Source organism: Melanotaenia boesemani, chromosome 16 (assembly GCF_017639745.1).
Source record: "Melanotaenia boesemani isolate fMelBoe1 chromosome 16, fMelBoe1.pri, whole genome shotgun sequence".
In the NCBI taxonomy this organism is placed as follows: Eukaryota; Metazoa; Chordata; class Actinopteri; order Atheriniformes; family Melanotaeniidae; genus Melanotaenia; species Melanotaenia boesemani.
Window position 1 is genome coordinate 6,115,982 of NC_055697.1, and position 15,353 is coordinate 6,131,334.

Below are 15,353 nucleotides of genomic sequence, written 5' to 3' on the forward strand. Positions count from 1 at the left end.
ACCCTGCCCATCCAAATAGAAAAAGTCACCGCCTGGATTTAAATAAGCAAATAGGTAAAAGTTTCCCATTAGATAATTACTACACGGACGACTACATTCCAGCTGGAAAAAAGTTATTTATGTGGCGAGTAGCTTCTCATTTCTTAAACAACCATGTGAGAGGACAAAATTATATTAATCTGTTACAGAATGTCAAATTATTAGCAAAGAAAATATCTAAGGAGGTGCTGAAACTGTCAGATGCATCACTAACCCTCAAAATTCTCCTTGATTGTCAGAGCCACCTGACGGCTATGGCTTTTGTTGTCAACAATTTCTCAGGACTGGTAGTGTGTAACTCTGACGGGTGAATTGTGATCAATAACTTATCCTTTATGTGATCTACAGACATTTCTAGACTCTATACGGTAAATCCACAATGATCCACGATAACACTATTACTAATCACATTTTCATCATAAAAAATATCTCTATTACTGCTTTGCTGCTAATTAGAAACCTCTTTTATGTTACCTGGAAATGATGATGAAGCCACTTCCTGTCAAACTTTCGGCCAATCAGAGAGCTTAAATTGATGGTAATGTTGAGTAAGGAGCATCCAAAGATCAACCAGTGAGCAGAAACGTCTGTGTGTCTGAAAAGAAGAAAATGATGCTCTATGGCTGGAATAAAGCCAAGAAGACGTTTCTGATGCGTGGTGGTGTCAAAAATGAGCTGAGTTGGTTTAGTGAGGATAGTACGTAAATAGTAGCATTAATAACTGTAAATAGCAAAAAACAGCTGGAGGAAAAAGTGTAAATATGGAAATGGTTTCTGTTGTGTGTTTGTTTCACTGCCAATATTTTTCCTCCTGAAAGCCAAGACTTGATGAGAAAAGGCTTGGTCACTGCTGATCTGTGAGTTATTTCTACAAAGTTCTGATAATAATAAATTCTGTGTTCTTGTTGCCTTTATGCTGCTATATCTATTGATACATTCATTTTGCATCATTTTAGCCTCATAATCTGACAGCTGAGGCGGTCCTGAACATGTCTGCATGTTGACTGGGATTAAAATGGCTGAGCTTTTACATGCAGTTTTACATATTAAAAAAGGCCTTGAGATTTTAAAGGGTTAAAAAGTAGCAGGATAGTGGGTAATTATTTCTTTTTGTTTGTTTGTTTTCCCCGTTGTCTCTCCCTTTCTCCTCTTCACATACGTTTGTACAGGGTTTCATGTCCTGTATCTTTTTTCTTTTGCACTTATTATCACAATAAATAAGGAAATCTTGAAAATCTTGACTAACCAGAGAGAAAAAGCTTCCATTTGCTAGGAAGCATAAATATTGGACTCTGGAGCAATGGAAGAAGAATGGAAGGAGTTTATGATCACGGGTTGCTGCAGCTGGTCAGGTCCAGGTTCAGCAACATTATGTACCCAAAGAATGAAGTCAGCTGATACCTGAATATACTGAATGAGCAAGTTATTCCATCAATAGATTATTTTTCCCTGTCAGGATACATGTGGCTCAGATTGTGAAAGAGTGGTTCAGGGAACAGGAGACATCATTGTAACACATGGATTGGCCACCACAGAGTCCAGACCTGAACCTCATTGAGAATCTTTGGGGTGTGCTGGAGAAGGCTTTGTGCAGGTCGGACTCTCCATCAATACAAGATCTTGGAGAAAAAATAAATACAATTGGGGATGGAAATAAATCTTTTGACTTTCTAGAAGCTTGTCGAAACAATGCCACAGTGAATGCTGCTGGAATCAAAGCTAAAGGCGACCCAAGAAGTACTAGAATATCTGACCTTTTTCTTTTGGGAATGGGCAGTGTATTTTTTATTTTTTTTAATTCTTTCCATGACACTTTCTAATCAATTAAATAAGTCAATTATAAAGCACAGAAGTAATTTTGACCACTTTATATTCAATTTAAGTCCATTTATAATTCAATTTAGTCTGTTTTTTTCCATTTACAGGCAGAAATAAGTTTCCATACATGTCTCATGTTGTAGAAATCCCAGCCTGTGTTCCTATTAGCCGAACTAGACCCAGAGTTCACCTTGTTTTTAAGGACCCGGCCAACAGCTGCACAAATACACGGCGAGTGAAGCGACAGAAGATGTTGCTGACGGTGACCCATTCGGTCATCTGAGTGGAGTGGGGGTTGATGGGCCTGAGAAAGGGGGTCAAGATGAGGAGAAGAAGAGTCCATAGCTGGGTTAAACACTAAGTTGGAGAACATTCCAGCCTTCACAGAAGGATCTCGGCTCGTCAGATTTTCAGAACAGCGTCGACCGCCTTCTTTCCCATCAAGTCGTTTATGTTGTTCTGATCTGAGCGTAGCGGAGTTTAGATCTACAGATCAGAGGAGAGAGATGGAGATGCTCGGTGACTGAGTCGTCGAATGTGGATGTGTTTGCACATCGCTGTAAAAAGTACCTGGGCGTCTTCTCTGTGCTCTGTCTGGGTTGAGGGGTGTTCTTAAACTGAGCTTCCAGTCGTGCATAGATTCCCCCTGCAGGCTGCACACACAGAGTCCAGAACAAAAACAATCCAACATCAAGCAGCTGCAAAAACGAGCCCAACATCAACCACAACATCATGTGAAATAAACAATGAATGCAGTAACCTGCCACTTAAATCAGTTTCTACTCGTGCAGCACACAAACAAACCTCCACCTCTTTAGTATCCTTGGATTTACTCTGCTCCTGGTCTCCGAACCTCATCTTGGTGAGGTGGCCGATGATCTCCACCATGCGCCGCTGGTCTAGATTAACACACCATAAGGAACAAAAATGATGCAAACCGAGTCTAAAAATGTAAAAATGTTTAGTCCTCCTTTACCTTCTTCTCTCTGAGCGTCCTGGTTGTAGCGCATGGAGCGAGAGCTGTCCCACTTACTCTTCTGGACGCTCACTCTACATCACACACACATCAGTGGTAAACAGGAGAGATCAAAACAAGCAAACCTTTACGGGGCACAGATGATGCTCTTTAAGCCAAACTTACGTGAAGGGTGTGTTGTCTCTGCTCTGAGACTGCAGGTGAGAAAATCAGAAATTAGAAGACAAAAAACACTAATATCCTGCAGAAAAGAGCTGAATTGGGTGAAAGAACCAGCAATAATTTAATGTTTATCTGGATCCCTTTTAGAAGTTGCTTTGAATGCATTTCAAGTTATAATATTTAGTGCATGAAAATACAAAACAAAATTTATTTAGATTTATATTGCAGCCATTTCCATAAAAGATAAGGCTGAAAAAGCAGTCCACCCTGCTGTGATGTAAGACCAGGTTTGCTTCAGAGAAAATAAAGTATCACGACTTACTTTCTCAGACTTTTCCCTGCGCTGGAAGTTTGGAGAGGACAGCTGTTTCTTCAGGGGTCTGTGGGTCTTTTTGGCCTTTTTAGCAGCTGGAAAAAAAAAGAAAAAAGAATTAAAACCAATGAGAGGTTTTGATGGCTGCAGGCGCCATCTGCAGGTTCAAACAGGAACTGCTTTATTCTCCATTCTTAAAACTGATGAAGTGGAGGTAACGGCTTAAATGTTAAAAATAGATGGCGGCTCATGACGACGGAGACAGAGCGGCGATGTCCTATAAATAGAAACATGTTGGTGCGTGTCCTTGCTTTGATTTAAACTGCATCTAAACAGGAGAGGTCACTCAAAGCACAATTAAGGTCAAAGCAGGTGAAACACTGAGACACGGGTCAGGTTGATGTTTATTATCAGGTCATTAGTCAGAGCGCATGATAACCTGAAATTCATCATTATAGTACAGTTGGTTTGTGTGGCCCTTATCTGCCACTAATCATCTCTAACAAACACGCAGTTGAGGTTGATTAAATGAGCTGCCGTTAGGAACGTGACAGCAGGAGAACTTAGTCGTGTCACGTGACTTAACTTTACAATAATAACATGAAAACATTTGATCTCTAGAAATGGAAACTGGAGAACGTGAATCTTTGAGCTCCATCAGGCTATTCCTGCTATTTTCTAACAATCAACCTCTCAAAGCTACAGGAAGAAATATGAGAAGGCCTAGTCAGAATATTCATGGTATTTATGATATTATTGTCTAGAATACTTTATTAAGAGATTAGCAGCCACTTTTAAGGCATTCTTGTTTTTTAATGTTTAAGAAACATAAAGCTATTCTATAAGCTCTTCTGTTCTAATAACGTGACAATCCGAGGACGAGGGTGTGAACCACCAGTTCGTTGATAAACGGTCCATCTGCTAATGATTCAGCCAATACCATGAATTCGGTGACAAAGTGATTCTGATTCAGGATCCAGTGATCTACATGATCGATATATCTGATTTAACACAATCCCTTCCATTCATATCAAATCAGACAGAAATGGATCTGTTAAAAAAAGCTAATGTAAACATTGTTCTTTCTTAACTGCATTATGTAAATAATTAGTTTTGATGTTTGATCCACATTTTCCATTTTGAATAATGCTTTTTGATCGCTAAATCAGTGTTCTGTTACACTCTTTTCAGGGTCAGTTTGTCCTGTTTTCCTTCTTTAAACCAAGATAATGAACGTGATCTGTAACAAAAATATTAAAAAAACAGAAAACGAGCGGCAACACTGATTCGTCCTTTTTCATCTGAGAGAAGTCACGTTTCGTGGATGTTATCTCTGCTCCATGTACGCGGGTGACTGCATGTCCAAAACCACGTTGAACTCGTTAGATCATCGTGATAATTAGTTGAATAATCGACTCATGTTAAAGAGCAGATGCTGTGAACTGTGAAACCATGAATGACCAATCAAACTGATCGGTATCTACAGACACAGATGGAAAAGAAAACATCTAAAACATAAAATCAATTCTTCCTTTTTTGTTAATGCACATGTTGGACTGCAGATGAAAATTTGCATCTTGCTCATAGTTATATCGATACGATGTACGTTCTTTAATATGCACGGTTTCATTCAAATAAATGAATAAATAAAGTGAAAAAGTGAGATAATATTTAATTCTGTGTGTATTTATCATGACTGGATGAGTTCAACACAGTTATGGTTGCATCATCACCAAAGACGTCAGATATTAACATGAACGTCTTCATCAACCTGAAGGAAAGGCCACGCAGATAATTAGATTTAACATAAAATGTTGTAGAGTCAGCTTTTTAACTTCGACATGGCGCATCACCAGACTGATTGATATGATTGTACTGAAGACACTGGTTGTGTAAAATGCGTCAGTGAATGGGAGCACCTGAAAGAACACACAGCGACAGTGTGTGTTTAGGGATTAAGACAAGCTTTCTTGGCGTTTCGTTAAGTAGTCTAGGAATATTTCTCCAAGCCCCTTGAAGGACTTTCCAAAGCTGTTCTTTGAATTTTACCTACAAGCAGTGGTTTTCAAACTTTTTCTGTCCTTCTTTAGAGGAATAAAAATTCCCAGTCCGATGCATTATTAACCCTTGATTGCCAGGCCCCTCCTGAGCGCTATCACTTAGATTTTCAACAGTTTTTTCAGAACCGGTAGTGTAACTCTGTGGAGTGAATTGTGATGGATAGCTTACCCTTTAGGTGATCTACTTTAGTTTTACAACCATTTAAATCTCAACCAGGAAGTTTACAATCCAGCCGCTAAATGTAGTGTTTATTCAGAGACTCTATTGTAAATCCACAATGATCAGTGATCACTTTCTGGTGTGTGTTTGTTTCAATTCCAATATTTTTTCACCTGAAAACCAAGACTTGAGAGAGTGATATGCAGATGAGAAAGGCTTGGTCACTGTTGATCTGGGTGTTAGTAATACATTCTGTTTTGTTGTTTTGGCTGGCCTTTATGGTGCCTCATAATCTGACAAGCTGTCCTGAAAACACAAAGTCTGCATGGTGGCTGGGATTAAAAGGGTTGAGCTAATAAGTGGACCAAAAACAGCAGAAACTGGCTTGAGGTTTTAAGAGTGAAAGCTTGAATGACTCATTTATCAGCGTTATGTGGCTTAACAAGCAAAAGGCACATTATTCTAAAAATAGTTTAGGTGGAAAAAGTGGACAAAAAATGATTACAAAAGTAGTCCACAGAAACTCTTCAGAAAGCTAAGGAAATGATTCACGTCCACTTTAAAAGATAACCAGTAAGTCTGGCTGGCTGGAAGAGACATATTAAGAGATAACAGGTGGCTCAAGGGTTTTTTACAGCACAAATCAAAGCTTCTGCCCCTTCATCATGACCTAAACACATAAATATTTCTAAATAGAGCTAAAAAGAGTCTCTACCTTGTTTCTTGGACAGCTCTTCTTCGTCTCCAACCTCGTCTTCAGTGACCTCTGACCCTGTGGTGTACTCCTCATCCTCTGACAGGAGCGACTGCTGCCTCTGGGAGAGAAAGGTAAACTCTCATGTAAAGGAACATCATAGTTATTATCAAAACAAGATATTTATCTCAAGAATCTGAGCACATTTATAGATGTAAATCCTACCAGCTGGAGGCTCCAGTTTTTCAGAAGGGAAAACTGGTTGAAAAGATAAAAAAAAAAGAAGTAAGAACCATATAAAATTTTAAAGGAGTCCATCACAGAAAAACAGAAAGGAACAGAGCCTGTGAGGGACCTACAGTGCTGCCGTCTCCTCTCAGAGATCCGAGGAGGGTTGGCTCTAAGAAAACATCGCAGTCCTGAACTTTTTCTGCACCAGATGGACTCTCCTCGGTCCTGACACACACACACAAACACACAGTATATCATTACAACATTTTTTATTAATCATTCCTGTAAAATGTTGTCAAACAAACACACAAGTGAGCAGATTTTGTCCTCACCCCTCTGCAGGAGGTGCGTAGGACAAACACACAGCGTCTCTGTGCAGCAGCAGGTCATTGAGGACTCTGGTCTGAGTCGACGTCTCCTCGTCACAGTTCTCCTCGCTGGGTACGTTCACAATGTGGTCTCGCATCTTACAGCCCTGAACACACACACACAAACACACATAGTTCTTGAACTCTTTACACCTGAGGTCATAAATATAAACATATCAGGCATTAAAATGAAGACTGATCTGCTCTCAGTCTTTAGCTAGATTTCTTCTAGCTAGAACTAGATTTTTTTCAGCTAGCCTGCATTTCTAAATGTGTCTTCAGTTTTAAGTTTTATAGTTTCGGGGTTATTTCTGAATAATCTTCAGATATCTGCAACATTTTGCTGTCAGAAAATGTCTGAATGTGGAACTCTGGTTCCAAAAACTGCAGGGTCATTACATAAAGGACAACATGAGCTTTGAAAAAGGTCATGAGGCATGTGTGTATTATTCTGTGATGATTCAGAGCTTGGTTAATAAGGCTTTGTTAACTCTTGAGAAGACACAGGAGACGGATCTGAAGCTGACTCTGGATAATGAGGGTTGGGATGAGATTAAATTAGCAACAGCTGAACCAATAGTAAATTTATTTATTTATTTTAGATGACAGCCGTCACTAAAGAAACCACTGATTTTCTTACTGAGGTGCACCCTAACCAAGTCTAATTCAGCATCCATCTTGCATCCTGTCTCTTCTTTGAGCTCTCTCCAGAGAGTAAAAGTCACTCTGATGTTGACTCTTGTCTTCTCTCTTCTTCCTGCCCTCTATTCTACTCTTCTGCTGACAGAAATTAGAGAGTCATGTTTGTACAGAATGGGTGTGCGTGTGTGTTTTATTGTTATGTAATTCTACTTTGATGTATGTAAAGGCTTGTTTTATTTTTAATATGCGTAAGTGTTTTTAATCATGTAAAGGACTTCGTGTTGCCTGTGGCATGAAAAGTGCTTTAGAAATAAAGTTTGATTTGATTTGATTTAATAAGCCATGGTGTGTGTTCAAAACGACCAGTGTGTTGATATCCAGTTGCTGGCATGTGATGCAGTGCCGTAAAGTAAAGCATAGCTGTAATGTGATGCTCTGGGATAGGAAGATAAAATTTGGGCAACAACATCTCCATGAATGTACATAATTAATGTCAGTGTGCCATTAAAACCAGGCAGAAACACATATTATAAGGTCAGAAAGTTACATGGTGCTACTTTAAATCAGCCGAAATGGTAAGTTTTTTTTTTTTGTACTTATTTTTTACTCAAATGCATGAATAACTCCAAATTACATCCAACAGCCACATCGAACTCATAGCAGCAGAGCAACTTAAGTTAATTGAGGTCTACAAGGTAAAACATCACTTAAGCTGATGTTAAATGCAGTAAAAATTCCTTTGAAAACAGAATATAGAAGTTCCTATATGATGAAAATCCTTCTGGTTGCTAGGCAACAAAAACAGGACGGAGTCTGTGGGACAGGATGAGCAGTTTTACAGTGAGTGATGCAGAAGCATCATCAAAGTAAACAGGATTTCTTTAGATTCAGCACATGTAAACACTCAAACCCAGCAGAGAAACGAGTCTGCTTTGAACAAAGCAACCATTTTCCACCGTTTGTCTGGTCATTTGCTCATCTCTTTTTAAACCTGATTTAGTTTTTATGTGCCATCGTTAATCATTTTTTTCATCTCTGTCTGTCACGGGAATGTCACAAGAAATTTTATACATGAGTAAAATAACCACAACCAAGAATGTTCTATTTTTAATATCAAATCATTCATTCAAATGGGTCCTAATCTGTCTGCATAAGCTAACCCTGTGTTCAAAACCACTGGATTTAATATGACAGCCAATAAACAGTACATTTTTTGTTTTTATCAAATAGAGAAATCAACATATTCCATTTTTTATATCATGACTATGATGAGTAGCACATTAAATCAGCCAAAACATCTGAAACAATGGGGCTGTTCAGTTATTCAGCTATAATAAGAAACATCTGTGGGGATCTAATAACTTTAAATTTGAATGCAAGAGAGTCAAATCAATTTAGGATATTGATTTTTATTCTAAGTGGATGATTTTTGATTCAGGAAGGAAATGTTTCTCATAAACTGAATTACTGTAAAAGATTCCTCATCAGTCCCTAAGCTGCAAATTATTTTAGTTTTAATGGATGACTGCTTAAGTTTTAACCCAAATTAGAGAAAAATACTCATGATTTCAAGAAAATATATCTGGGATGGAGCTTTGAAAGGTTTTAAATAGTTTGCACGTTAATTCTTTTCAAGGAAACCACTAATACATGGAGTAAGAGGGTTTGGTAAGCTAGCATTGGATTAATGGATTGAGTTTAAACTTAGTTTAGGGAAAGTCGTAGTTATGATAAGGAATAATATCCATGAAATGCATGTAGGTCGGCACACCTTTGGTATTCCAGTAGGGTCGAAGCGGAGAACCCTCTGGTTGCAGCAGGGATATATCCCTGCACCATGACAGCCTTTCTCTGCACCCATGCCGGGGTACAGCACGCCGTCTGGGTGATATCTGCAATGAGTCAGCTCTGCACATACAAACACCTGCACACACATGTTAGGTTTACCATGTATGTGTTGTTTTCCCATCACATCTTTCTATCACAATATATTTACATCATTATCTCCTACTTTACTTGTGCAGTTTCCGTACTCTCACCTGTTGGCATCGGGAGCAGGTGAGGTAGTTGATGGTACCCCAGATTCTCCAGTAAACCAGGACCCAGGACTTGAGCTCCTCATAAAGGCTGGTGATGTAATCATGCACATCCCAGCTCTTCTGTCTGCAAACACACACACACACACAATAATGAGCGCCTCCAACAAGCAGCTGTTACTTATTGCCTTATTTTTAAAGAGTCTCGCTGCAGGACTATTCTAATACCTAGTGTGGGTATAGATGATTTCTCCTCGAGCATCAACATTGATTTTCCCTGGAATGCAGGAAATCTTCCTCTCTGTGTCTTTGGTCAGCAGCTTAAGGCACAGACCACACCTGTGTTGTAAGGAAACATGATTAAACTCATTAAAAAAAAGACAAGCACATCTTTTAGGACATTAAAACATTTGAGGGCATAAACCTGTAGAGAGTCGAGGCGTTTCCCGGTGAATCTCTGCTCCGGTAGTTCAGCTCAAACAGACACTCAATTTTCTTCTGGAACAGTTTGCTTAGAGAGAAAAAAGTAATCAAACACTGATGACATCAATCAGAGGGGACATTTATCTGCACACCTCAGTACTCTGTACATTTTCTGTGTAATACATTAAGACTTTTAGTTAAGATTGTCAAACTGAGTGAAAGATTTTTACCAGAAACACCATAAAACGTGACAGTTAATAGAGATTACTATTGCACCATGTCCCATGTTATATAATAAATGGGAAATGTCCTGAAGAGATGTGCAAACCTCTGATCACATTCTCCACCTACAGTGTAAACTGTGAAATAGAAACTACAGTCAGCAGGAGTAATCACATCTTGCTTTCTACAAGAATCAGAAGAATCATCATTTTATTTAACAGCAGCTGACTCACAGCAAAAAACAAAACAAAACACTGGTCCTGCAACTGGTCCTGTTATTGAAACAAAAAAACAGCTGTTTGTTTAGTTTGTCGATGCTGCATCTCAAGTTTTCGTCCCTTGTTGGAATGGATAAAGCCTGTCGATCTGAGATTACATTGAGATCTGCTGAGTCTGGAGATCCGGCCAAAAAGCTATCAGCACCCGGAGCTGATGCTGTTCAAATTGTGGTGTGTCAGAGAGCTCTGTTCTGTTAGGGGAGGCCACTGGGAGGGGTGTGCTTGCTCTGCAACCATATTTAGGTGGGTGTATATCAGGACACAAGGTTCACTGCTTTATGGTGCAGAATCAAGCTTTTAAACACAGAAACAGCTACTAAAACAAAGAAAATAAAACCTTTCCCACTGCAAGCAGTAGTGTTAACTCTCACTCTCAACCTCTAAGAGGACAAGTCTAAAAACATGAGGGGATGGTTTTACTGTGTATGCTGCTGGATCTGTGGGATCACAGTCTCAGATAATCAGATAATACTATGTCGTTAGACCTTTAGCTTTGATTACAGCATCATTAACTGTGGCTTCATCTCAATAAAATTCTGCAATGTCACAACATGTATTTCCATCCAGAGTTGCATTAATTTTTCTCCAAGATCTTGTTGTGATGACGGGAGAGTCAGACGGCTTCATAAAGCCTTCTCCAGCACATCCCAAAGATTCTCAATGGGGTTCAGGTCTGGACTCTGTGATGGCCTATCCATGTGTGAAAATGATGCCTTCTGTTCCCTGAACCACTCTTTCACAATCTGAGCCCCATGAATCCTGGAGTGGAACATGGCCGTGCCATCAGGAAAGATGGAAAACCTGCTCATTCAATACATTCAGGTATCGGCTGACCTCATTCTTTAGGCACATAATGTTGCTGAACTTAGACCTGAACGTATACCTGACCACCTACAGCAACCACATTCCCCTCTATCCTTCCAGTTTTTAATAATTAAATGGACAGTTCTTAACCCAGTTTTAGTGGCTTCAACAATCTCCTTAGACATTTTCTTTGCTTGATTTCAATAATTTGACCCTTCTGAATCAGACTAACATATTTCCATGACCACAGGATGTGTCTTCCAACACGGTTGTATAAGAAATGAGAGTCTGCTCCCTGCATCAGTTAGAACTGAATAACATAATCTGTGCAGTAAATATCCAAGAGGAGCACCAGGTGTTTTTATTGATGCCGATTTGAGTCATTTCATAACTGCAACTTATAAACTGTCATTTGAGGGAAGACTGAGCTGCTCTGCACACTTCCATCTCCTCACCTCTTAAACTTGTCCTTTTTGTCCCGGATGTCGTCGGCCTCATTGTGGTTGAAGAGTTCAGCGATGCGTGTGGCCAGGTTGCTGTTGATGCAGTTCATGTTGCAGGGAGTGGCCACAATGGCGCTCATGTGTTTGTGGCAGTACTGGATGCACTCCTCAACCTGAACACGGACAAACATGCTCTCGTTCTTGTAAAACCTTTCAATAAATGTCAGTGATCCAACAAATACTAACCAAACCCTAGTTAATTAGTTCTGCAACTAGCTTTTCTAACAGAGTTCAGTAATGCTGAGAAAATTACCTGAATTTTGTCTAAAAACACTCGTACAGGCAAAAGATCATCTACTCTTCTCACAATCATGCAGCAATAACTTAAGAAAAGCCCTGTGTGCAGGCCTCTTGATTTTCTGGTGGAGGAGAGATTCTGAAAAAGCAGCTCAGATCATAAACAAATCTGCCAACAAAAGCTGGTATTTCTTCTGTTTTCTTTTGTTTTGGTTTAACTACTGGAAAACAAAAGGCCTGAAAACATCTCGACACTTTGCCTCACAAGTCACAACACTTACTAACGTATCCATCTTCAAGAACTCGGAGGAGATCAGGATTGAGATCACATTGCTGGGCTCTGTAACCGACAAACACCACATGACCAACCAAGCAAAACCCCACAAACAACACAGAACACGCAGCCAGCGACCCACCACACATACACACATTTCATGACCACTAAAATCAGACACAACCCACAGATTTACACACAAACAGGTTGAGTAGATGAACAGCTCAGGCATTATCATCTGTAATCACATGAGATGTATAAATGTTTTACTTTTTTTAAAATTTTTTTACCAAGCCGGGGTTTGTCCTTGTTCCCCTCTCCTGCAGAGTTCCTCCTGACATAGTTCATGAGCCAGTCGAAAATCTGCACGTCGCAGTGAACCGAGATGTCCACCTCTTCCCACCTCTGCTGGTCCACAGACAAATACTCAGCGAAGTAGCGCATCTCTTTGACTAAAAGGTCTCTGGGACACGTGAAGTCCTGCTTCAGGTTCTTGGTCTCGTCGCACACATGGATCACCATGTTGGGACTGCAGAGCAAGGTTCACACGCATTATTTCGTCAAGTAAACCAGAAGCAGATGTGTGAAGAAATAACGCAGATTTTCTTTAGTTATATTCATGTGGGCTCTCAACGTTTCCTAACTTACTCTCGTGGCTTCGGAGGTTTGTCACCCTCCTCCGCTGAAACCCGTCTCTCCTTTTTCTCCACAGGACCACCTCTTCCTGAAGGGATCGACTTGGAGCCTGCAGACATAAGATAAGACAAGATAAGATAAGATAAGATAAGATAAGATAAAATAAGATAAGATAAGATACTGCAGAATAACTAAATAAATCAAATTGGTAGATGGTTTCTATACTGCATGAATGATAATTTTATTTCAAACATGCATGGTGGCAGAAATCTGCTGCATCTGGTTTAGGTTCCAGATCAAAGAGAAAAGGGACAAAACAAAAGGCCAGGCCTTATCAGCACCCTCTACAAAGCCCATTTCCACTTCTGTGATGAAGCAGAGGAGCAGACAGAGATTTCAAAGCTACATGCTACCTTCAAGGTGACATATTTTCCAGGATTTACTATTTTTTTCCCCATCAAAATTATGCAAACCACATTCTGCTCCCATTACAAAGGCAAGGATTTTTTTTTAAATAAAAACTACACCTACAGCTTGTTTCCTGCTGTGTCAGTAGTCTGTACAGTGATAAAAACCAAGTTAGCCATGCCTAAGCTCATTTTTATCTCTGCACAATGACATACAAGTTAGAGCAAATCCATAAAAATAAGTTTATTGTCAACAGTTGTTGGTTAACCTGATTAAACTGAAGGTTTTACTTCTGCTTACTCACAACGACAGACCAACCTGCAACTTTGCTGCAGCTCTGGATGCTCCCATCCCTCTTAACCACCTCTCCGGTGTCCAGCAGTGTGGGCGGGTCATCTGACGGCGAGGTGACTCCTTCCGTCAGGGCATTACATTGATAGTCCACATGAGGAAACCCACCCGTGCTTTTCAGCTCCTCAAATCGATGGGCACACTAGAAGACCACATAAATGCTGGTGAAATCATTTCTCATTGGCTGTTAGGCGTTACCAAGTCATGCAGCTGAGGACGGATGGGGTGGGATGAATGGTAAAGTGGGTGGATGATGGAAGCAATCATAGTTACCCAGCATTGCAGTTACCTCCTTGGGAGTGAAGCCTGGGACTAACTTGGCTACATTGTCCCAGTTTATGGGCTGGGGCACCCCCCACAGAGAGCCCAACACCATATCCAAAACTAAAATGTTGTTGTCATAGGGAAAGTTGTTGTTGTCCGAACAGAAGCGACTCATCTCTGCAATGATAGAGACAATAATACAGCTTGAAGCCTATATTTAACTCATGGCTGGAAATTAGATACTATTAAGTTTTGATCTGTTGGCTGTGAACCAAGGTTGTAAAATTCAGTCCATTTTGACATTTTTGTATCTTGTAATAGTTATTTACTGTCCTTTAGCATGCAGCAAAACCTAATAAAACCAGCTTTCATTAAGTTAAGGTTTAATATTTAAGGTTCAAATTGCAAACACTTTTGATTTGTATCTAAAAAGACGTTACTTATTTATCGAAATTTAATTATAAATGCTTCTGAAAGGGTTTTGTTAGATGATTGATCTTGTTTTGCGTTATTAAAGTTATTATAGTTTTATTATTACTACGCTGGTCATAACATAAAAACATATGCTGTGTTTTACAGTTTCATCATATTAGCGAGCATCCATATATGGATGGATTTTTTAAAATGTAAGTAGTTTATTTGTGAAATGTTAAACATGTGATAGAGGAACTCTGACTAGTGATGCTATCGCAGGCCAAATCCATTTGCATCAACATCAGGCGCTTTTATGTCAAATTAAATCAGCTGATTCGATACGATACGCTTTTAAGCTGTTGGACAGAGACATACTTAACTGGTGCGAGGAATATTCCTGACCGTCGTCCAGTACAGTCAAAGAAGTGGGTAAATATTTTATGTCATTGTGTGTGGATGATGCTGATGCTGCGGTCCTCTTCTACCAGCTAACTGCACCTATTGCTAAAGCTAACTTTGCGGGACGGGACAGCGTCTGCTGCTTTCAGGAAACTCTAGTAAATCACAATAGTAAAGTTCAATTCTATTCTACATCATTAAGTGCTGCACTCCCCTTTAAATGAGGCGAAATTATTTATATGTACGATGGGCACAGAGCTAAAGCAGCAACGTGAATAATTTAGTCAGCAGTTTAAAAAAAAGTGAGTTTCGAGATAGGAAATTTCTGTGAAACCAAATAACAAGGTCAAGAAAGAAGCTTCAAGCTGACCTCTTTCCTCCTGTATAGTATTTCCGATAGTCATGGAAGGCAGCATTAGCCTCATAACTGCTAGCTACGCAAGTCGTTGGTTTGCAAATACGTTTGAGAATGGTTCATCCCAGCAATATGGAGTAATGCTATCAGAAAAAATGTAGAACCACAAACTAAGCAACCATCTATTAAAACGTCTATAAATAATAATAAAAATAAACGCTCGTTGGCTCCTAAATCTGCAGCGTTAAGTCGTCCCCGGTGTCGCACTGCAGTGGTCAGGCGTCTT

The 15,353-nt window shown here is 39.6% G+C and overlaps 1 protein-coding gene across 4 annotated transcripts; it reads right to left on the reverse strand.

Moving 5' to 3' along the window:
* Positions 1-1,699: 1,699 nt before the first annotated feature.
* On the reverse strand, positions 1,700-15,353 carry sanbr (SANT and BTB domain regulator of CSR). 4 transcript variants are annotated; one of them, XM_042011050.1, is made up of 21 exons: positions 15,083-15,353; positions 13,925-14,076; positions 13,603-13,777; positions 12,889-12,985; positions 12,531-12,769; positions 12,248-12,306; positions 11,682-11,842; positions 9,924-10,010; positions 9,728-9,838; positions 9,503-9,626; positions 9,235-9,387; positions 6,786-6,928; positions 6,582-6,678; positions 6,448-6,480; positions 6,244-6,343; positions 3,318-3,403; positions 2,999-3,027; positions 2,834-2,907; positions 2,668-2,756; positions 2,428-2,510; positions 1,700-2,343 (listed from the first exon to the last, which is right to left on the reverse strand). In XM_042011050.1, the coding sequence occupies exons 1-21, from the start codon at positions 15,135-15,137 to the stop codon at positions 2,307-2,309; spliced, it is 2,184 nt and encodes a 727-aa protein (XP_041866984.1). In that variant the 5' UTR covers positions 15,138-15,353; the 3' UTR covers positions 1,700-2,306. The 4 variants fall into 4 exon arrangements, with proteins under 4 accessions (XP_041866984.1, XP_041866983.1, XP_041866987.1 ...); XM_042011049.1 differs by having other exon boundaries at positions 2,662-2,756; XM_042011053.1 differs by lacking the exon at positions 15,083-15,353 and adding an exon at positions 14,694-15,076 and having other exon boundaries at positions 2,662-2,756.